This window comes from Alligator sinensis, unplaced genomic scaffold (assembly GCF_000455745.1).
Source record: "Alligator sinensis unplaced genomic scaffold, ASM45574v1 scaffold608_1, whole genome shotgun sequence".
NCBI classification, from domain to species: Eukaryota; Metazoa; Chordata; order Crocodylia; family Alligatoridae; genus Alligator; species Alligator sinensis.
Window position 1 is genome coordinate 563,230 of NW_005842799.1, and position 24,379 is coordinate 587,608.

The following is a 24,379-nucleotide window of genomic DNA, read 5'->3' on the forward strand; positions in this document are numbered from 1 at the left end:
TAAAAAAATCTATGGTTTGAGTTTTACTTTTATTAAAATGCTCACATTATCTGGCATGAACCAGAATTCCTAAAATTGCAGATCTGGCACAAAGAGAGAGAGTGTTACAAAATACCCTATATACTAAAAGAAATCTGCTATAATCTTACTCCCTTGCTTCAGCATTTATTTGCAGATTTTCAAACTGAAATATATTATCTGAGGACAATCTTTTATAATATCTACTGCACATCTAAGTTTTTAAGCAAAAGAGGTTCAGTTACTAATAACCTCAATTAGATAATTTGTGCAAGTATTTCTGCATTTATTACAATCTGAAACCACCCTTAAGATTTAAGCAAACAGTTCTGGAAAACATTCTATCAATTAGATTATTCAGCAATGCCCAAGTATCATACAGTAGCTATTAGAATTATTTTTACTTCCTACTAGAGCACAGAAACACTCGCATTAATATTTACCTGTCAAGTTTTGGATTATCTTGTCTTTCCCTTTGCTGTTCAAATCGTAGTTTCAATCCTTTGAACGTTTGCACGTAATCTACATCTTCCAGTGCTTTCCAGTAATTCTCTATTACATGAGCAGTTAATGATTTTATATCTTCCTATAGGAAAGAAATACAACCATAAACCAAGTGACTTAATTAAAAAAAGAAAAGAAAAACAAATGTATGTATGCAAGTATGTTTTTTTTAATACAACAGGAAAGGAAAAACAATATGAAGATGCAATATTCATAAAATGTCCTAAAAGTGCTCAGTTAACAAATATAGCAAATACATTTGTGGGTAAAATCTGGCACTTCAAATAAATAATTCGACTGAAAGAGAGATGTAAGAGTAACAGTTTTGGATTTTTACAGTTTTTGAAATAAAACAGGTAAGTTTTCTACATAGCCATTAATCAAGCATACTGAAATCAGCTCTAGACTTAAAATACCTGTACTTAATTTACACAGACATATATGAAGATGTCAATTTGTTTTTATCATAATAATATCAATGACGTTAAGGAAAAGGAGAAAAACAGATCAAAAAGCAAATAATTCATGATTTCTCTGTAATGTAATAAAAGGATATTCTCTCACACTAGTGCAGGTAAGAGAAGATGAAGGGGGAAAAATAACTTCTTCAAGTATTCCTATGTGGTGCTTCCCCCTGATTGGGGCCATGATACACATGAAAAGAAAAGATGGTTTATTTCCCCACAAAATGAGGTCTGTGGCCAACTCCTAATTTCAGATTCCTGAAGGATTTGTAGGAAACTAGGATTATACAGGGGGAAGTGCTCTGGCTCTGGAGCTCAAGCACCGTCTCCATTCAAACAAAGACTTTCACTAGCCTTAACCACCTAAGGCCTCATTTAAGTGACAAAGACGCTCACTTCAAAGACACTTAAATAAAGCCCTCAACATGTTACATTTCTCAAGTAACCTTCAAAACACAGGAGCAGGGGAGGTGGGAAATAATGCACATCCCCATTAGAGTAGTAGGACTGGAATGATATTGTAGCCTTGATAGTCCAGGAAATATACCAGCCAGGGTTTTTTAAGTGATCTCTTTTACTGGACCCACTGAATAGTTGGGAGAGACGTTAGACATGCTTTCAGGGACAAAGTTCAATTAAAGATGTGAACTTTGTTCCTGAAAGCTTATCTAACCCTCCCCCCATGCAGTTGGTCCAAAAAAAGATATCACCAAAAATACCCTAGCATCCCCCACCTCCCCCCATTCAACAGCAACCTACCCACTCAGTAGCCTGACTTTTTCCCATGCAAATTTTAAATCTACTTAGTCTGGGTGAAGACAGTATTGAGGGAACAGTGCCATGGAGGAAGATAATCAATCCCTTCTGTGTGTGTTAAGAGACTCCCACATGCTAAAATCTTGGAAATACTACATTTATATTGAGTCTCCTATGGTTCAGTGGTAGACTGCTTGCCTGCCACATGGGAAACCTGGGTTTGATTCCTGGGATGCTTATACAACTATGCCTATGGAGGCTCCAAACACCTGGATCCAGTCTGGCCTTTGGATTCTGTCTCAGTGGACTAAAGGGGAAGATAGGAGGTCTGGGCAGCCTCTACTCCTCCAAACCCCTGCCTAGGCAAATGTGTCAAAGGTCTGGATGACCTCTTGTGCATACACCATGATCTGGCAGGATCAATGTTGTCAAACTAAACCACTATACTTCTATCTTCTGACAGAATTACTTCTCTGCTCTGTAAATATTTCCATATTTTACAGAATTCAGTCAGTCTAGACCTGGGGTGCAAAACACATACTTTACTGACAGATCTGCAAGGTACATATATAGTGGGTTGCAAACAGCAAATGCAGATTACTGTTAATTTAACTTGCTATTTGCTTTGAAAATCCTTTTTAGGTTTTTATATTTGGGGAACAACAAATGGTTTAATAAAGAATTATGAGTGGACCATCAGGACTGTCTCTCAAGCACTAATGACTTAGTATATCCCTTTAAGTAATTTCAATTTCAAACATTCCTACCTTAATACTTATTCCAATCCAGAATTAGTTTATACAACAGATTTCAATAAAGGACAGTATTTTCAAATCTGGGAACAATGAATGCAATTTCAACATTGTGCAACCATTACCATTTATCTCTGAATGAAATGCCCTTCCAGAACAGTCAGTCATTCTGGACAAGAAACTTTACATCAATTTCAGATTTCTGTTGGTCACGTCATTATAATCATTTTATTTAAACGTTACCAGAATTAGACACTAATAACCGCACCTGTCTCAAAATTAAAATCTAAACTCCTAAACTATATCATGTATTATAAGATCAACATTGTCAAAGATATAATAGTACTCACCACTCTAATAAATTCAAACATCTCTATTATGGCAGAATTCATCAGATTATAGCGGGATCCATTGTTGAGAAATGCTTTGACCACAGGTTCAAACAAAAAACTTTTCATTATGTATCGGTTGTAGAATTCATCCTTCAAACCAATTATCTTTCTCTTAAAACGAAGGGCACCTAAACCAGGGAAGTGGTTGTTGAAAGTTACAATTATTTTTATAGACAGAATTAAAAATAAACCAAAACAGCAGTTATTTCACATGGACTATAGATAAGAAAGTTAGCTTTTTATCAATAAATTGTATACTATTGTATACTATTGATACAACATGTATCAATAGGTTAAAAAGGTTTTTAAAAAGTACAAATTGAGTGTGTAATGACCTACTATACCATCGAAAAATCCTTCAAGTAAGCCTAGATGTATAGATCATCCTTTTTTAAATGAACTGTAACACTAACCTAAGCATGATGCTAGCATGCTAACTGTTAAAACATTGAAACAACTCAGGGTTTCAAAGAAAAATCATTTCACAATTGCAAGATTCATTACCAGTATTCACTGTTGGACTCATACAGTCATTTTTCCCCTCCTTCTAATCATTTCTATTTTTTCAAAGAAATGACTTGAGTCTGTTTCATTGATTTTGTCTACAAAGTAAACGGTCATCAACATTAAACAGGAAATGGTTTTTCTGAGTGAAGAAAATGCTGAAACTTGATCTATTTATCAATCAAGCCTGCCTTTGAAGCCTGCCTTTGAGGCTTTCGTTGTGGTGTTCCAAAGCTTCTATAAGCTTTTGAGCTCTCAAAGCACCTTACTTTTGCACATCTAAAGCCAGGCTATTTTCCCTCCACTGGTCTGTGAAAGTACTCCAAGTGGATAAGCTGTACACATGTGAAATAGGTTTACTGAAGGGTCCTAATTCTATCAAAATCATACATGATCTTTAAGGCTAGGGACAGAGTTACACATAAACCAGTATAAGTGATCAGAAATCAGTTCAAATCCATATCACAACAGAAGTTCAGTGAACATAAACTACTTTCAAAATGGCTGAAGCCAGTTTAAGATAAAGCTGGAAGGATGTTGCATCAGACTTAACTGATTTAGGTTAAATCAGTTTACTGAACTTCTGTCTCAGATCCCCTCCAGATTCAAATCAACTCTCAGTCCCCATCATCCCAGGATGCTTTGCACTTCTCTCAAACTCCCTCCTCACAGGTGGGCAACCTAGTCCTTGCCTAAGCTGTCTGCTCCAGCTGAGCAAGGAGGTGTGCTCTAGCACCCCCTTGCTTCTGGCTTGAGCCACTGCAGGCATACAGCTGCATTTCTGGAATTGAAAGTGAATGTCTGTTCACTTGCTTATCAGTTTAGTCTATGCAGCTTAGACTAACCTGCAAAGATTGAATCAATTCAGTCTTGGGTTTTCCAACAGTCACTTAGCCTAAGTGAAAAGGCACTTTAAACTACAAGTTACTTCTCTTCCCATTTCCAACTGTTAGTTGTGAACATGAAGAGAGACAAACAAACTTTTTGGAAAGGTTGAAGGAACTACTCAACTAGTTGCTCAGGTCTTCAAAGACCTGTTCTTCAAGACCTTCTGCCTATTAAGTTTTGACACTGAAGTGCATTGTGTTTTATTAGCAAGTAAAAAAAACAAACAAAACCTGACAATTACTTCTAAAAGTTCTTTCTTTCCAAAATTAAGTAACATCACAAGCACAAGTAAATAGTTCTTGATCTACAGACTGTGATTCTCAACAAGGGTACCATGACACCCTGGACTGTCCCGAGATCTTTTCAAGGATTCTGTGGGGTACCATGCAATGGTAGCACTGTTAGGTGTGCAAGCATGATTCACAAGATAAGAGCCAGAGATTTAAAAAAGGAACCCATAGTTTTTAAAAGCATTATGACCTGTTGTGGGCCGAGTCCTTTGCTACAGAAGGCTGCAAATTGGTTTATAATAGGGCTCTCTCAGGAAATAAATTAAATACGTAACTCAGGACTGTTCAAACTTTGTGGCAGCCCCTGGTCTGCACACTGTGCAGACAGGCCCCTGGGATTCCACCCCTCCAACTGTGTGGGGCTGACCACTACTGCTCAGCTCTTCCTAATCTCCAAGGCCCTCCCTCACTACAGGCCAGAGAGAGGTGGTTGCATGGGCTCAGTCTGCAGGCTGCCAGCTGGACAGTCCTGAAATAAGTCACAGAGCTGGAAGGGGCCTTAAACAAATACAGAATGGTCTGATTCCTATAAGCAACTGTTTGGGGTAGTACTCAGCCCTTTTCCTGAAAACCTAAAATGAAGGAGATTCCTCAGTTTCTCTAGGCATTTTATTCCATTGTCCTATTCTTCCCAGGGTGTATAAAGCTATTTGAGGTTTGATCTAAATCTGGTTTGATAAAATTAAAACCCATCTCTTTGGTGACCTGCCCTCTGTGGCAATGTAGAACATCCCCCTCCACACTTCTTCATAACAGCCTATTGAATATTTGAAGACTGCTATGTTCTCCTTTAATTTCTTTTCCCTAAGCATATCTTATTCTCTCAACTTTTCTTCATACGACTTGCATTCAAAAAAAGGCTAAGTTTCAGCAACCCTCCCCACCGATAAATACTAAATTATTTGGTAATTCTAAATGACACAGCCACAGGTTGGTATAAGAAATAAACGATATAGTTATGAAGATGGAACTTCTGTACTGAAGGTTATGGTTATGTAAAGGTACATATTTTCCAACAAAATACCACTATTACAAATAACACTCATCACACAAACAAGTTAAAAACTTACATAATGCCAAGAAAGCGTGCTTTGAGGCCATAAGAACTAATACTCGTCGCAGGATATCTTTGTTAATAATGTAGTTCTTTATATGATATGTATGATGTTCTACACAGAAAGTTAGCAATTCCAATATTAATGCCAACAGCTGTGCTGTCTGAAAATCATCTATAAATAAAAAATATATTTATTAACAAGAACATAATTAAAAAAAATACTTAGCGCCCTATTTTCAAATACTAAATCTAAATTTGCAGGTACAATCACAAAGTTGGATCTTTAAATCCCACTGTAAAAACTGTTATACTAGTTTTGGGTAGAAAGCTGGAATCTACATCTAGCCCTTAAAAAACCAACCAACCAACCAACCAACCACAAAAACTAAAAACCCCATATAAAAGTCCACCAGTGACCTGATAATATCTACCCTAAAAATGTTAGCCTGCTGTATCAAGAAACCCTTTTATACTGAACATGCTTATACCAACATGAGTTTTTTTGCCACTATAACACTGGTCTGATGAACAATAAGCTATACTAGCAAGAGTAGTTATGACTGCCCTTATACAAGGGGGTCTCCCTACCTAGATGCGTCTTAAAACAGGGGTGACCAATCTGCTACACAAGTGTCATAAGTGGCACATGCAGCCTGTGTGTGAGGCATACAGCAGATTAGGAAGGGGGCAAACAGCACAGCAGCAAATAGGCAGGAAGCTGAAGGCAGAGCAGGAGATTGGGCAGGGAGTACAGAGAATGGAGCAGAAGGCAGAATGGCAGATCAGACAGAGGAAGGAGATCAGAGTGGTATCCAAGGAGGGTGCAGGGCTAATTTTTGTCATGCCTACGAAAAAGGCCGGTCTCCACTGTCTTAAAATATCATCCTGGACATTATCTTAGGTCATGTCCGCTCTAAAAATTTTTGTCAGTATATTATTCTTGTTAAAAGATGTAAAACAGATTTAAAAGACATTAGCCATTTTAGGAATCTAGAATACAAGAATCACACTAGATTAGGGGTGTCAAATTTATGGGTTGTGGGCCGGAACTAGCCTATGGAACTATGTTGTGTGGCCTGTTGGGCTGGCAGTGGGAAAGGGAATTTGGGGATGGGGCAAGCAGAGGTGGGACCTGACAACTAACTCTGGGACATTGAGCTCCAATGAACAAGAATTCAGCATGTGAAGAGCCCCATGATCCAGATGTGGCCCAGGGGGAGTTTGACATCCCTGCGCAAGATTAAAGATGAAGCTATTGGAAAGCTACTAACGTTAAACAAAAGGTAAAGGACAAGATGAAAACAATGGAAAAATTCAAAAAACTTTCAGGCAGATTTGTTGTTGTTTTTTTTTTAATGTAACACTAGCCGGTTTGAAAAATATTGCTGAGGTGTAAGCTATTATAACAGTGCTTTTGGGAATAACAAAATTTGATTTCAAACTCTCCTTAATGTTGGCTAAGGTTCAAGATCTTAAGTTGCCTGGCAATTACTCTAGAAATTTTCAGGGTATGATTAAGGACTGCTTATTGGGACAAATTTTGGATCCTATATATATCTCCTGACAATAAAAGTATTTAAGCACCTGAATAATTTTATGTACCATGAAAAGTTGACCTGATTACTCATACACCAAAAGTTACATAGATGCCTTAAGTGCTTTGCTAGATGAAAACTGGAACAATAATGTTGTGTTCACCTCATAAGAGATCTCTGTCTTTTATGTATTGTAAAACAATGAATCATTGTTTTAGTTCAAATCAGACATTAATCATCCAAAATATACTTATTTTGATCATGCAGAGTTTCATACACCCTTTAATAAATAGTCAGCATTAAATACTGAAATTCAATAGGCTTTGACAGGACAGCCAAACTTTGCTGGGTCTCACCTTTGCTAGGCTTATCTTCGGTAGTATTAGCCAGTAAGGGGGCTGTGAGAACATGCATACAGTGTTTATAGAAGAAACCCAGAAACTCTGTCTTCTCCGTTTTCTAAAGAATGAAAAAATATTTTTTAATACTGAAGCCTGCATTTCTAACATACATTACCATGAGCATTTAACATTTCAAGAAACTAGCCATAACTGAATTTAGAACTCACATTGGCAGTTGCTAACATATTTTCTGGATCAACTAGAGTTCGAAGCAGACCCATGAGCTGGACTGCCCCCCCAAGTTCAGGATCCGTGTCACAGATCATATGTTCTATGATGAGATTAATGAGTAAAATATCCTAGTAAGGAAGACAGAGACAAAAACATATAATTTATAACTAAGAAAAATGAAAGTCCCTTTAAAGGGGAAAATCAGTCAAATTTGGCCAAAATTAAAAATGTTGTAAAAAATATTACACAATGTGGTACTACTACAACCAGATCCTTAAAATACATTTTTGAAACTTCCAATGAAATATGACTATTTGTATGCCTAATATTACTGCTTTAATCATGGAGAAGCTTTCAGAGCAAATACAAAAGTTGGCTAATGAAAATTTATAAAAACAGGAAAAAGATTTGCAGAAAAAACTTGAGACATAGTGAGAAGGCAGGTGCTTCAAATTCTATATATACATATACATGCATAATGGTTTTTTAATTAGAGGATCTAACTTGTTATTGCTAAAAGAAAATCCCTAGTCCTACAAGTGCACACACATGGCTTTAAAAACATGAATGCATGTGATGACTCGCATGTAAATTTACTCAAAACACATGCGCATTTGCAAAAAAGGGATCACAAACCAATTTAACATTCTTACATAATTCTTTTGTACATGCACATGCAATTACCAGCATTAGTAGAGCTATCTGGAAACTGACACTTCTCTCAAATTGTTATAGAACCCTGATTCTACAAGCTAATAATTTACCAAACATATCATCTTTAATATTAAACTAATTTGGAATTTTGGATTAAAAAAAAATCCTACCTTTTATCTTTGCATTTCCCTTGCCAATGCTGTTTCCCTGTTGTTCTTTCCTAAATTATTGTATTCTAGCCTGAATTATATCTGTGTCCAGAATATTGTACTTGTCAACTAACAATAGATGAATACTGTATCTTATTTACATTTAAAAAGAGTTCCTGTTTATTATATATAAAATTAAATTCCTACTGTAGGTTTGCAAGGTTCATTAGATCAAATAAGTTACTTTACTGTATATTACTTTTCTTCCCTATGAGAGATGTAAGCTTTGTATACTTTGGTGTATATTCAGGGCAAAAGATATTACAAAGGCCTAATGACATATCATCACCACCTGAAACTAAACAAGAAGTCTGAAATTCACATATTGCTTGATGTACTCTGAAAGGCAAACTGACAGGTGTAGAAAAACTTAAGGATCCAATTCTCCAAGCATTAAGACGTGCTTAGCTTTAGACAAATGAGAAGCTTTCCCTTCCATATGAGAAGCTTTCCCTTCCATATGTGTGTTATTTGTATAGTCTACATGTTTAAAGCTAAGGTACACAACTAACTGCTTCAAGGACTGGGACCCAAGCAGACTATAAGCAGCCTTCCACATGTTAACTAATAACTTAAAATTTTATTTTTTTACAGTAAAAACTCTGTTATCTGGCATCTCCCATTCCTGGGGGATGCCAGTTAATCAAATGTGCACCGTCTCCTGCTGGGGGACAGGGAGGGGGGCCCCACGCAGGCTGCTTTGCCCCAGGCCGTGGGCCAAAGAAGTGACATAGAAAAACTTGGCTCACTGCAGTGAAACCGGAAGTCCCCCAGAAGTGGTACTTCTGGTTTCGCTTTTGCCGCGTCCCTCGGATGCCAGTTAGTAGAGTTTTCCAGCTAACAAAGTGCCAGTTAACACAGCTTTTGCTGTAGATGTCAACACAGTTATACAATTTCACTGGAGATACTGCAGTGAAGGGTACTACAAAGAAGTTTCCAAATGGTTTTTATTTAAAAAGGAAGATTTTAAAAACTCAAATTATTTGTAGCATACATTTGTAAAATGCAACCATGTAAAACAGGATTTAGTTTCAGTTAATGGAGTTGCAAGTATGAACCTTCTTTAAAAAAAAAAAAAAAAAAAAAAAGTCACCTTAAAGGAGTTCCTACTTACATCATCATTCTGTTGAGCTTCCTGCATGACAAATTCTCGTACCATGGATGGATTGTATTCAACCAAATATGAGAATATATCAGTAGCTGCACTTCGTACTTGTACATCATCCATACCCTGGGAAGTCAAGTAAAACCACTTACAAATTTTCAAAAATAAAATCCTTGAGCTTGGAAGACATGAAGCAGTCATTTTTTAAAGGAACACAAGCAACTTCACCTCTCTCTCGCATTTGATACCTCTATTTATATAATTATATATAATTTTACACTTTTCCTTGTTATTTGGTCAATTATGTTAGCCCTGGGTACACAGAAAAACATATAATGATGGGAAAGTGACAACACATCAAAAATACGGAGAGGGGAGTAACTGATGTAAAGCCTAAAGCCACATAAGATTTATTACTACTTTTTAAATCAACTGACTTGCAAGTTGGTAATATTCCCTATGTGATAGGACAAATAAGAGTTCTTCAGAAAGCTGCATAACTCAAGTTTTGTCTTATTAACTTTTTAACCAACCAATTGACCTTTCTAAAATAAAAATTATAAAATAGTTATAGAAAATATTTAGAAAGTCATTTTAGAAAAAAATCTTGAGTTTACTTACTAGAATAACTTCTAATGCTGGCAGTATACCCATATTAGACAATGTTTTGAAAAAAGCATCTCTATTCTGAGGTTGTAACGTCTGAGAAAATGCACAGAACTCTTTAAGGAAATTTACCTGAAATTTAGAAAAACACATGAATGGTAAATAAGAAAATTCTGTCAGCTGGAACTGTCACTTCACACAAACTATTCAAATTCTTACCAACTCTTGTCTTTTCTCCTCATCTGTGGCTTCATCTGTTAGCTGTGCAAACAATTCTGTCAGAAATTTCTCATCTTCCTACAAAAGAAAGACATTTGATTACTTGCTAATTTTATATCTAAACCTCAGAATATTAAACTCCTCAAATCCCCGTCTCCCACAGTTAAAAGTCTAACAAGCCATGTATCATACTTAGCGTTTGTCAATTTTCTGCTTAATACCATTTTCAAATGTAAATTTATCAGGCATCCTTTTTCACTTTGTTACAAACCATTCTTTCCTTTTTTCATACCACTTTCCCAGCTGCAGGGCATCTTGTAATGTCTTTTATGCATCTCTTTTCCATATCTACACCCTCTGATCTCTTTACCTACAGTATGCTTTATTACCAATGCTACATTCTTTCCATCTATCCTTACATTAATCAACATTTTTTTTTTTTAATGCATGCCCTCCTCAATCTCCTTTCCACCCCAACTCCAGCCTTCAAATACATGAGGAGACTGAGGGACCTAGATTTCTTCAGCCTTCACAAGAGAAGGCTGAGAGGTGATCTTGTGGCTGTCTATAAATTCGTCAGGGGAGAGCAGCAGGGAATAGGAGATGCTCTATTTACTAGGGCACCCCCTGGAATAACTAGGAACAACGGCCACAAATTGACAGAGAGCAGATTTTGGTTGGACATGAGAAAGAGCCTCTTCACAGTAAGGGCTGCCAGAATCTGGAATGGGTTTCCAAGGAAGGTGGTGCTCTCCCCTACCTTGGGGGTCTTCAAGAGAAGACTGGACAAGCACCTAGCTGGAGTCATCTAACCTCAGAGCTCTTTCCTGCCCAGAGCAGAGGGTCAGACTCAATGACCTACTGAGGTCCCTTCCGACCCCAACATCTATGAATCTATGAAGGGTGCTGTGATGCGACTGCAAAGCCATAGGCCATCGTCGCTGAAAAATCATGGCGATCACAAGAGGTCCCAGATGGCTGGAAAAGGGCAAACAGTGTCCATACTCAAAGGAAAAAGAAGAATCCAGGGAACTACAGACCAGTTAGCCTCACCTGTGTCTCTGGAAAAATCATGGAGCAGATCTTCAAGGAATCCATTTCTAAGCACTTGGAGAGAGATACGGTGATGAGGAACAGTAAGCATGGATTCACCAAGGGCAAGTCATGCCTGAACAGCCTAACTGCCTTCTATGATGAGATGACTGGCTCTGTGGATGCAGGGAGACTAGTGGATGTGGTATATCATGATTTTAGCAAAGCTTTTGATAGTCTTTCACAACATTCTCACAGCTAAGGAACTACAGGCTGGATGAACAGGTGGTAAGGTATACAGAAAACTTACTGGAAAATTAGGCTCAGAGGGCAGTAAGCAATGGCTCAATGGCTAGTTGGCAGTCAGTATTAGAGTGGAGTGCCCCAGGGGTCAGTCCTGGGGCCATTTTTTCTTCAACATCTTCATCAATGACCTGGAAGATGGCATAGAGTGCACCCTCAGCAAGAGTGCAGATGACGCCAAGCTGTGGGGGAATAGTAGATGCACTGGAGGGTAGGACTAGGATTCAGAGTGACCTAGACATATTGGAGGATTGGGCCAAAAGGAATCTCATGAAGTTCAACAAGGACAAGTGCAAAGTCCTGCACTTAGGACAGAACAATCCCATGTACCAGTACAGGCTGGGGGCTGACTGGCTGGGAAGCAGCTCTGCAGAAAAGGACCTGGGGGTTACTGTGGACAATAAGCTGAATATGAGCCAGCAGTGTGCCACTGTTACCAAGAAGGCTAATGGCATATTGGGCTGTACTGGTACAAGTGTTGCTTGCAGATCAAGTGATTAATTCTCTCTACTTCAGCACTGGTGAGGCCACATCTGGAGTACTGTGTTCAGTTTTGGGCCCCCCACTACAGAAACAATGTGGATATATTGGAGAGGGTTCAGCAGCAGAAGGCAACAAAAATGGTGAGGGCACTGGGGGACATGACTTATGAGAAGAGGCTCAGGGAACTGGGCTTATTTTAGTTTAGAGAAAAAGAGAGAGGGGATTTAATAGCAGCCTTCAACTACCTGAAAAGGGTTTTGAAAAAGGATGGAGCTGGACTGTTCTCAGTGGTTTCAGATGACAGAACAAGGAGAAATGGTTTTAAGTTGCAGGAAGGGAAATTTAGGTTAGATATTAGGAAAATTCTCTCACTGGGAAGGTAGTAAAACACTGGAGCAGGTTGCCCAGAGAGGCTGTGGAGTCTCTATCCTTGGAAGTTTTTAAGACCCATCTAGATAAAGCCTTGGCTGGGATGATCTAGTTGGGGATGGTCCAGCTTTGAGTAGAGGGTTGGACTAGATGACCTCCTGAGATCCCTTCTGACCCTAATTTTCTATTATTCGGGGGGGGGGGTGTCATCTCATAATCAGGTTGTTTCCCATTCGAGTAAATACAATAAGAGAGGATGGTAATCAAGTGTTCTCCAGGTCCACGGGAGACAGGACAAAAGTAATGGTCTTAATTTGTACCAAGGGAGGTTTACGTTAGAAATGAAGATGAACTTTCCAAGTAGGTGTGATTAAGCACTGGAACAAGATTATTTAGAAAGGCAGTGGAATATCTATCACTGGAGACTGTTAAGTGCAGCTTCAGGACCCGCTTGCCAGAGAGGTGGAGCCTGATGGCAAATTTTTGGCTGTGAAGCCCCCTGTGAATGTGGTTCGACAGTGGGGAGTGGGATGGGGGAAGCAATGGTTGTTCTTACACCTCCACTGCTACAGCTCCTTGCCCTGCCAGGTCCATATCTGGTCGACAAGGAGATTTGTGGTCCAGATCTGGCTCAGAGGGCTGGTCGAGTTTGACACTCCCAGACCAGAGGGAAGGTCCCTGAAGTTCCTTCCAGACTCATATGATTCTATACAGTACTTAATAGTGCTGGTCTAGGAAACCCTTCTGTGCGCCAAATATGAGGATTTTTTCAAAAGCTATTTATTTAACCACTACGTTGCAATACAGTAAGAATGTAAGTAACCTAATATGAACAGTGTCAAAACCCAAGTCTCTTTTTAAAACCTTATTCTTAAATATTACCATTGGTCTTCACTGTTACTCCTTGGCTCAAATGAGAAACAGCAGCATAGCCCCAATCTCCCAGTTACAACTGGACTAAATACTTTTATGGAATAAATCCAGACACTATTCATAAGAAAACTTTGTTTCAAAATTAAAAGAAAAAAGAAGTTTGAAGAACATTATTGGAATCTTACTTATTCTTCAAACTGAATTATAGCTGGTGATACAATTAGGACAGGACAACTGCACGACAGTTATCTGCTAAAACACCGCAAAAAAACATGTAATAGCAAACTCTCAGAGAAATATTTCCTTCAGAGAAAAGTTCGAGTTATTCACCATTAATAGCACACAAACTTCAGATAGATGTAGTCTCCTCCTAATAGGACAATGAACCTTAGAACAGTAATTCTACCTCCAGCCAGAAGAAAGAAATTAAATATTTTCTTCTCTTGCCATTGTAACCAGTAACAAGATGCCACTAAACCAGTAACACAATCCCTTCTGGTAAGGCATAACTCACAGGTGTCATGTCTCTGACATTTTTTGTTCCCTTCGTAAAATACAAGCAGCAGCACGTTTCTTCTCTTTATTAGGACTGGAAGTGAGTGGATGGCCTCCTACATCTTTCTAATCTCAACTACAACTTCTAACTACAATTAACACTGCAGAGGGAGTTACCACCACCAGAAAAAAATGGAAATTTTTCATTCAACTGAAATGTCAGAACCATGGTTAGCGTGAATCTGCATAAGCAGAAGATACAAAATCTTGAATACACTTTTTCACTAACCCATGGTACAATTTCTATAGTAAAATGCTTCTTAACTTGCACAGAACCAGGTAAAATTCCTTACTAAAAAAAAAAAAAAAAAAAAAAAAAAAAACAAACACTTTACAGTTGAAGGTTAGCACTCAAAACTCATACATCCCAAATCCTCATTTCATTGAAAATTAAATAAGACTTCAACTCCCAGATTACTTGAGCCAAGGGTGGTCAACCTGCAGAAAGAAGTGCCATAGGCAACTTCTGGTATGGCATGCAACAGATCAGGAAGGGGACAGGCAGCCCAGCAGCATACAGGTCAGGAGGCAGATGGCAAAGGAGACTGGGCAAAGAACAGAGTATGGGGCAGAGAGCAGCAGAGCAGGCAGAAGAAAGGAACTGAAGTGGTATTTGGGGTGGGTGAAAAACTAATTTGTGGAACACTTGCCAAAAAGGTTGCCTTCCACCGACTTAAGCCATTTGGCACATTTTACCTGAAAGGGTAAAAAAAAAACTGCAAAGCCTCATTGTATAATTACTGAAATATAGTGATCACGTACTTAATTGCAATATTATATCACACAATTCCACATCTCCCAAACCTCAATTAAATATGTAGTATTATTACAGATAGGATTTTCAAAGTTCACAGTCCTGACTTAACCCTGATCCTAGTCAAGTTAATATAAAACTTGGACAGAGCTGAATAGTTTTGAAAATTCCCATCTTCTGCTACTCAAACAAACACCTTATTTTAAAATATATACAATAACCTAGAGCTATTTTAAACAGAGGGAAATCACTAAATACAGGTTTCCCTTGCCAATCGCTGGGGTTAGGTTCCTGAAAGTTCCCATGGTGGCAAAACCGTGACTGGCCAGACAAAAGAATTATGGGAAAAATGACAGGTGGCAGACTAATGTGCGGCCACAGAAAACCGTGGTTACTCAAAACTGCATACCATGGTAGCCAAACTGGTGTATAGAATATTAAGCATGGATACTCAAAACTGGTTGGTGAGGGAAACCTGTATATAATTTTCCAGTACTATATATTGCATGCACACACACCGCTTAGAAATATACTTCAATTATATTTGCACTTATACTTCAAACTGAAGTGCATGTAAATAGGAACATGGTGTTCACTGCTACAAACAAACAAACAAACAAACAAACAAACAAACCAGTGCCACCCTATTATTAACAACTAGACCTTAATTAAAATTTATCTAGAAAAGCCAAGTAAAATCCCAAAGTGCGCATCAGAACTGTTCAGTCTTTGTAGGGTTTTTTGATGTAATTTGTAAAACAGCATTTCTTAAGTGACTTCTCAATCAGGGCTATTTGCACAGAAAAATATTTAATTTTCATCTGCCACACATTTCACAGGTGTACAGATCTGTATGAGCAGAAATCATGCTCTCAAAAACAAAAAGAAACAAGACAACCTATACTGGGAAGAACATTTTCCTTGCCCTTCTTTCTTCCTACACATCAATGTTTGGGATTAGAAAACATATGAGTTAAAGAAGGGTATCAGAAAAGGTACAAGAAAAAAAAAATAGAAGAGAAATACAATGGTTATTGTTTCTCCTGCTGTAATACTGCACTTGGTAAGCACTCCCTCACACACTAAACACAAGCGATTATTTTAAACATCAAGCGCCTTGATCTCTTTGATCTTGAGCGGTCTTTTCACATGGGCCTCAGAATGAATGAGTAACATCCATTAGATGCTTTCTACAGAAATCATAACAGGACAACCCATCTTCAGGACAAGTAGCAAGTGATAACAAGACAACCCATCATCCTGTCCTCTGCCCCTATAGGAGACAGGACTAGGAGCAATAGTCTCAACCTGCAGCAAAACAAATTTAGGTTGAAGATTAGGAGGAACTTCCTGACTATGACAGTTGTCAAGCATTGGAACAGGATACTTAGAGAAGTTGTGGAATCTCCATCCCTGGACATTTTCAAGAGCAGGATTTCAAGAGTAACTCCAGTTACTGTGCAGTCATTTAGTACTTGCATAAACAAGTACTAAATGACTGTAGTCAGCATCTTGTGTATATGTGACCAAGGTTTCTTGTATGCAGTTCCACAGCACTATGCTCTTATAAGGAATTTCTGCTATGCAAATCATAATACATATGACGACTCACGGCTGCAAACAGTTAAGCTAGTGTGTTGGCAGCATGGGTTTTTATGTACTTTGCTTTTACCATGTTGTGATAATCAAAGACATCAAGAATAGTGAGAGATCTTGACCAAAGTTATTTAAAACGATAAAATGCAGACTTCAAAGTTATAATCTACAACTTGGAATTCTAATTTATAATTACATACTATTATAAATAAATGCACCACTATTTTTCAGAAGAACAAGTCCGGATAAACACTTCTGTAAAAGTTACTAGGAATGCTGAGTAAGTTAACCTGGTGGGAAGAATAAAAGATCCAAGACTGACTTATCAGGTGATCTGGTTTTTCTTCTTGGCTTTGCTGATGATCCTTTTAAGCTAAGATCTTCCTACTCGTCATCTCCAAAGTAGAAGCTTATTTTCCCTTTTTAATCATTCCAGTTCTTTCTTCAAAACGTTGAGTTATCAAGTGCAGGATGTCAGAGAACCAATTATTTTGCTAACTCCCCAGAGCCTCTCCTCCAATTTGAGGACCTGTCTTTATTGCAATTAACTTGAGTTACCCATAAATTAAGTCACATCCACACAGAAAGCACCATGACTCGAGCATTGCAATACTTTTGACTTCAGTTGGCAGACAAGCCCATCAGGGGACATAGGTTACAGCAAGGACGGCCAACCTACAACACACATCCCACAAGAAGCACAGGTGGTCTCTGTGGGTGCCTGTACACATTTCAGGAGGCTACTCTGAAGTACTATACTTAAAGCACATCCCCGCTCTCAGAGACTGTGTAAAAACATCCTGTGTGGCATGCAGCAGATCAAGGAGGGGGCAGCCAGCAAAGCAGCAAATAGGGCAGAAAGCAGATCAGGCACAGAGCACAGGTCAGGGAACAGAAGGCAGAGCAGTAGAACAGGCAGGAGAATGGGATCCAAGTGGTACTCTGGGAGGACATGGGCTGGGCCCCACTGGGCTACTGTTTAAATTAGTATTTGTCAGTTGCTAATCCAATACTTTTATGCAATAATTCAGTTGCTCTTCTGCAACTAATCTCACCAGAGCTAGGATAACTTGAGAAGAGAGAACTCTGCAATCAAGAAAGCCTGAAAAGCAAGGGGTTCCTCTGGAGCAATCTTCCATCTCTATGCAAGAGCTTTTTATAAAGGTGCAAATTATAAATTTTCCTGATCTTCTTGATGCCTCCCATTTTTTATTTTTTGAGATTTTGGTAACAGAATGGAGAACAGAACACAAAACCAGTATTTGAATAGTAAACACAATCATTGCTATACAGACTGGAGAAACTGTCTTAATCTTTCTGTGCCCGAGTTACCCAATCTATAGAATGAGGATAATGTTTATAAATCTTTGTAAAGCCTTGACCCAAGAAGAAATATTCTGTTATATATAAATGCCAAGTATTGCTGTTTTAGAAACAATTAACACTGCCAAGATCTCCCTGCAGTGATCCTGCACTAAAAGCTGTCCTTACTTGGCAAATTTGCAACCAGTTAAATGCGTATCTTATCTATTCATCTAATTTTTTTACAAACGTTCTTCTATTCAGAACCAAAAAAACCAACCTCTTTGGGATGGCTAAGTTCTCTCAATGGGACTTTCCCTCACTAGGCTAGCAGGAGAGAGAGAGAGAAAATTTTTGAATGGCTATTAAAACTGATCTGAAAGGTAAAACAAGATCATGGATGGAAAAACACCTACCTACCTAGGTCAACCCATCTATATAATGGAAATGGCTGCTTGATCATGACCAGCTCAGCCTTCCTGAATCCTATTTATTTATATACATAGCTTACTGTCAGTCAAAAGATGTATTTTTATTAGCACTCCACCCCCAAGAATGTATGGAAGTGTGATTTTTTTTAAACCGTATGTTTATAAAATATGTACACAACTCAACAGACATCCATTCTATGTTTTTGGCACTCAGTCAAAGCTACAACAGCCTGCAACAATACACACACACACACACACGTCACTGAGAGCCCTACTGTTCTCTATTTTGATGCCTCCTGTCAAAGTACTTCCTGGCTACCAGAAGCCACTTCAGAGAAACCTCGCTCAGACCCTGCAATCTTGGAATGTAGGAGCATGGTCTCTGCAGAATCGCTGGGGGATTTGATTGCCAAACTTTGAATAAGACAATGTTGGGCTAAAGTCTATAACAAGTCTTTTTATGAAAACACTTAACTTACTCCCTTTTATCCCAAAACAACCAAAGTGTGTCAAAGATAACAGTATCAGTATTCAAGCTCTCCCATGAAGATGGCCATCTTTCAGCGTAGTCAAGGCCAAAAGAGATTCTGGTTGGGGCCAACTAAGAAAAGCCCCCCTTTTATCAAAGTTTGCCCTATTTTTCTAACACAGAAACATACACAGAGAGGGAGGATTTGGCTGAGATACCATGTGAGGTACGCAATGTTAGAATAAGACTGAAGTGCAAGACAAGGATAATGAATGGCAGGGTTGTCCAACTTCTAAGCGACCAGAGGCTGTGCACCCCCCAGGGCTGCATGCTCACCCTTGCTTCACCATTCACCTTAGTGTTCACCCCCGACTAAACTGTGTGCCCAGGTGCCCCACCCTGCCCAAAGCTCCCCAGCTGTGGCCTCCCCTAGTGCCTCAGGCCATACACAGTTTCCCCTAACCAGAAGTACAGCAACACAGCTCTGTACCCAGGGCAGCTGCAGGACACCCAGGGCAACACCTCATGGCATGATCAGCCACTGCTGAGGTTATGGCTATTTCTGTCCCCCTTCATGAAGGCAGCATGATCACCCTCTCAGTTATGCTATAGCCCCCAGCATTGTTGGCTGTGCCACCTAGGGTAGGGAAGAAGCCACGGGGGGAAGGAGCCCCTGGTGCTTCTGCAGCCAGACTGATGGCAGGAGCAGAAACTGGGTAGGAGTATGGGGGCCTTAATTTAATCCTTTGTGGGCAACCAGACAGACAGCTCTAATATATGGGAAGAAAGGTACAGATGGCATAGGGAGAGGCCCTCATGTTGTAGACAGAGTGCAAACTGTCTTACGTTTTACATAAATGCCATGCATTTGAATACAATAAAAAACAGGAACCTCTGTCCCACATAAACCTACCTTCATTGGGCCAGGAATCCCAAGCTGACGTGCAGTCCGCAGCAGCACCATTGCAACAACAACCAGGACATGGAAGAAAGCCAAGCATGCAATTCTTTCATATCTTGCTTCCTCTAGACATCAAACCCTAGACTCATAGTTTCATAGTAGCTAGGATCAGGAGGGACCTGAACAGATCATCTAGCCTGACCCCCTGCTACAGGCAGGAATGAATTCTGGGTTCACAAGACCCCAGACAGGTGATCATCCAATCTCCTCTTGAATTTGCCCAATGTAGGGGCGAGGACCACTTCCCTGGGAAGTTGGTTCCAGATTTTGGCCACCCTAACTGTAAAATATTGCCTTCTGATCTCCAACCTAAACCTATTCTCCATCAGCTTATTACCATTGTTCCTTGTCACCCCAGGTGGTGCTGAGGAGAAAAGGGCTCTGCCTATTTGCTGTTGATGAGCTTGTAGGCAGCCACCAGGTCCCCCCTCAGCCTCCTCTTGCCGAGGCTGAACAGGTTCAGGTCCTTCAGTTTCTCCTTGTAGGGCCTGTCCTGCTGCCCTCTCACCAAGTGGGTGGCTCTCCTCTGAACCCTCTCCAGGCTGGTCGCATCCCTTTTGAAGTGCGGTGCCCAGTACTGGACGCAGTACTCCAACTGCGGTCTGACCAAAGTCGCATAGAGGGGGAGTATCACTTCTCTGGACCAGCTTGAGATGCACCTTTGGATGCATGACAAGGTATGGTTGGCCTTGCTGGCTGAGGTCTGGCATTGGCGGCTCATGTTCATCTTGGAGTCAATAATGACTCCAAGATCCCTTTCCGCCTCTGTGCTTTCAAGAAGGGAACTCCCCAGCCTGTATTTATGCTGTGGATTCCTTCTCCCAAGGTGCAGCACCCTGCATTTGTCTATGTTGAACCCCATCCTATTCTCGTCTGCCCACTTTTGTAGTCTGTCTAAATCTAGTTGCAGCCTCTCTCCCTTCAAGTGTGTCCACCTTGCCCCACATCTTAGTGTCATCAGCAAACTTGGACAGCGTGCTTTCCACCCCCTTGTCCAAGTCGCTGATGTGGATGTTAAACAGTGTGGGCCCGAGGACCAAGCCCTGGAGTACCCCAGTGCTCACATCTCGCCAGGTTGAGTACAGCCTGTCCACCACTACTCTCTGGGTGCGCCCCATCAGCCAATTTTTTACCCATCCAACTGTGCAGGCATCAATGCCACAGTCGCTTAATTTATTGATGAGGATGGGGTGAGAGACAGTGTCAAAGGCCTTCTTGAAGTCTAGAAAGACTACATCCACAGTGACACCATCATCCAAGGATTTAGTTACTTGGTCATAAAAGGCAATCAGGTTGGTCTGGCAGGACCTGCCTTTGATGAATCCATGCTGATTGCCCTGAGCATGATCTCCCCTGCTGGCCCCCCAAAAATGTGCTACTTGATGATTCTCTCCAAGATCTTCCTGAGCACCGAGGTGAGGCTTAGAGGCCTATAGTTACTTGGGTCTTCCTTCTTCTCCTTCTTGAAAATTGGGACCACATTAGCCAGTTTCCAATCCCCTGGCACCTGGCCAGATGACCATGAATGCTTATACAGCCAGGACAAGGACTCCACGATGACCCCTGCCAGCTCCCTCAACACCCTTGTGTGGAGGGCCTATGGACCTGCAGATTTAAAAATTTCTAGCCCTTCCACAAGATCCCTAACTACATCTGCGCTGAATGAAGGCTTGATAGAGCTCTCCCCAAGATTGTCCCTACCTCTGGTAGGTGGGATATCCTGGTCCGTGTTCAAGAAAACAGAGGCAAAGAAACTGTTAGAACTATCAGCTTTCTTGTCTGGTGTGGCCACAAGATTACCATTTGTGTCTTGCAGGGGGCCTACACTGCCTGGTGCCCTCTTCTTGCTCCCAATGTACTTGAAAAAAGGACTTTTTGTTGTCCTTAATCCTGGATGCTAGCCTGAGTTTCAGTTGTACCAGCCTGACTCCTCAGTTAAGAAGACTTATAAAAAGCATTAATCCCCTAAAAGTAACAGAAGCTCCAGTATCCAGCCAGAGTTGATAGAAAAGAGGAAAAAGAGCACTAAACACATACTGCTACAGTAGCTTCCGAGGTGAAGATTAACTTCTAATTTATATACAGAATTAACTGTCAGGGAAAAAATAATTTTGTATGGTCAACCAGGGGCTTCCCTCATGTCCACATAAAGCAGACAGAGCTTAAGTTTTTAGATGTATTTTATAAACACTCTAAAATAAAAACTCAGCTTTTGGTAAAATAAAGTGAATTCCACAAAGGCTAATGCAATCCTGCCCAGACTGTATGTACTGTTAAGTAAACCAAATATTTCTAACATGATATTCATATCCAGAGATTTAAAACCTACTCATCCAGGTTGAACAGTAGTGTTACCTGATGAATGCACTGAGTGGAACCAAGGAGCCACTTGATTTTCGTAAGAGTGGAGGAAAAGAAAATAATAGGCTCAGCACCAATGCTCCTTTAACACGAGAGAACAGAAGAGGAAGTGTCAACAAGTACATGGTTCACTAGTTGTTTTCAAAAGGACAGAGAAGCAGCCCAGAAGGTTACGTTTTCAAAGAAAGGAAGGAGATTCAGAAGGTTTTTATTCCATTCACTCTACCTCTCCTGCGAGTTAAAACACCCCTCCTGCCTCAGCTGCTTCTCCTAGACTGAGGGAGAATACTCTGCTGCTGCTCTCTCACCCTCCGATTCTTTCCATAACACAGCCTACTACATCTCCCACTCTCTAAGGTCATGCAGACAGTTAATACTCTCCTAGGAGAAACCATGAGCATACAGATGTTCAGAATTTCTCAGAGCAAAAACACCAGTTCAACCTAACCCCAGAAGCTCTGATGAACTTCCACATACAAAGTTGAGTGAACTCCTTGCTTGCTGATCAGTCATCCCCATTTTTCAGTGTCTGTCTGCAAACTGTAGAGCTTAAGCCCAAAAAGCAATCCCACAATTTCCTAACTTTCAGCTCTCTTGCACCTCACTTCCTTTTTGACAGCCTATAAACAGACATAAGCAATATGCAAACTGATTCCTAGAGGGCTCTGTAAGACAAGTGGCATACATTCTAGGCTGTATTCAAGAAATAAAAAACAATGTTGACAGCTTTGGTAGACAAGGACATAGTTGCTCATGGGGCTCAAGTTGTTTGAGTGGGACCTTAAAAGTGACCCTAAACAGCAATGTAGGAATGAATACAAGTATGGAGTCTTAATTGTTAAAGGTCACACCATGGTAAAGTACTTAATCTAAAAGTAAAAGCCTACGGGGTTCACATTTAATTTGCAGAATAGAAACTTTGTAGCTCAGTATCCCAGACACTATGCATTTCTTGCACATAGTGTATTTATGATGCTGACACCCAGATGCAACTCAAGGCTCCAAAAAGAAATCTGTAACATTCCAAGAATTATTACTCTACTCCCATGAATCCAAAATTAAAATTTAAGTCTCAGACTTACCTGTAACATACCAACTATTTCCACTTTATTAAAAAAGATAAAGGAGTGAAGCGTTGACAGCATATTTTCCTCAAACACGGAGGGAGTGGGTAGAACCATATCTTGAATATACTGTACTCTGTATGTTTGATGTATTTTTTGTTTCAGCTCTGGATCAGAAATAGGAATCACCTCTTTAAATTTTGCTGTTTTTGTCAGAAATTCCCTGTGTTTTCGTGACTGTGATAAAGAAGGATCATATTCTAGGCATCCAATTACGTCCATTATACATTCCTCAGAAAACATGACTTCAAAAAGTGCAGTTCTATTCAAAAGGAAGATTCCCTTAATAATTTCATACAAGTGGTGCAGTCCTTCAATGTTCTCCAAGTCCTCACACACATGAAAAATTTCTAAGAGCTTTTTAATATAGCCCTCATTTTCCAGTGCTAGTGCGAGTTTTTCACGCCGCAACGGTGAAGGCAGTGAAGATGCCACAAGTTCTGCAATTTCTTCTAGCCGACTTAATTCACAAGATGGTAATTCTAGACCAGGTGATGACATATCATCAAAGCGTTCTTCCTCAGATTCGTCTACAAGGTCCTGAGTAATATCTACTGAAGGGTCTTTTCCTTGAACCTATGAAAACAAGATGTTTTAACAAACATTTTTAATTTTCAGACATTTTTTAATATATATAGCTAAAAAGTTGTATTTCCAGGAGAAAAGCAAATTACCCTTTTTACACTCCTTGACAGCAAAATCATTTTAATAAAACTGATTAGGAGACTAATCTGGACTGTCTACATGTTTTGGCTCTGGGGAGCCAAAATAAATAAAAGCACAAATAGAAGAGCTGTTAAGAATGTAATGCAGTTTACTATATTTTTTCACATACCACCTCTCCCTCCCCAAATAAAACAGGCAGTGGAATGCAGAAAAACAGATTTTTTTCCAGTCATGCCTGACTGCATGACATGGAGCAAGTAACTCCGTTCTGGAAACAGGTATCCAGGAACTGTGGTATCCCAAGAGACAGTCTAGGTAAGGCAGTAGGGAACTTCCTGGTACAGCATGAGAGCAACAAGGCTAGGCCCAGATCCTTGCAAAGGCAGTTATTACTTGGCTATAAATAGCTGCTGTGTAAGTCCATGTCAAAAATAAAGTCTTATATCAAAACAAGTTTAATCAATATACTACAAACTGGATGCAGCAGCTCACTCACCCTCAACCAGCTCGGTGGCTCTTCAGCCAAAACCTATCACTTTCCCAGTGCCAATGAGAGGGGTAACACTTAGACACTG

At 39.8% G+C, this 24,379-nt stretch overlaps 1 protein-coding gene across 5 annotated transcripts in view; it reads right to left on the reverse strand.

The window, feature by feature from the left end:
• PPP4R3A (protein phosphatase 4 regulatory subunit 3A) overlaps positions 1-24,379 on the reverse strand; it is a 63,580-nt gene that overhangs the window by 12,825 nt on the left and 26,376 nt on the right. For 3 of the 5 annotated variants that reach the window (XR_003091689.1, XM_006035093.3, XM_014525421.2), the window contains 9 exons: positions 23,097-23,714; positions 10,526-10,603; positions 10,322-10,438; positions 9,710-9,826; positions 7,729-7,860; positions 7,517-7,619; positions 5,639-5,797; positions 2,845-3,014; positions 462-604 (listed from right to left, as the gene is read on the reverse strand). Coding sequence is in view for 4 of the 5 variants with exons in the window: in XM_006035093.3 (XP_006035155.1) it covers positions 462-604; positions 2,845-3,014; positions 5,639-5,797; positions 7,517-7,619; positions 7,729-7,860; positions 9,710-9,826; positions 10,322-10,438; positions 10,526-10,603; positions 23,097-23,714 (1,637 nt within the window). In the remaining variant the exon portion in view is untranslated. The remainder of the gene's footprint in view (positions 1-461; positions 605-2,844; positions 3,015-5,638; positions 5,798-7,516; positions 7,620-7,728; positions 7,861-9,709; positions 9,827-10,321; positions 10,439-10,525; positions 10,604-23,096; positions 23,715-24,379) is intronic. The other 2 variants (XM_025191250.1, XM_025191251.1) reach the window with 2 other exon arrangements.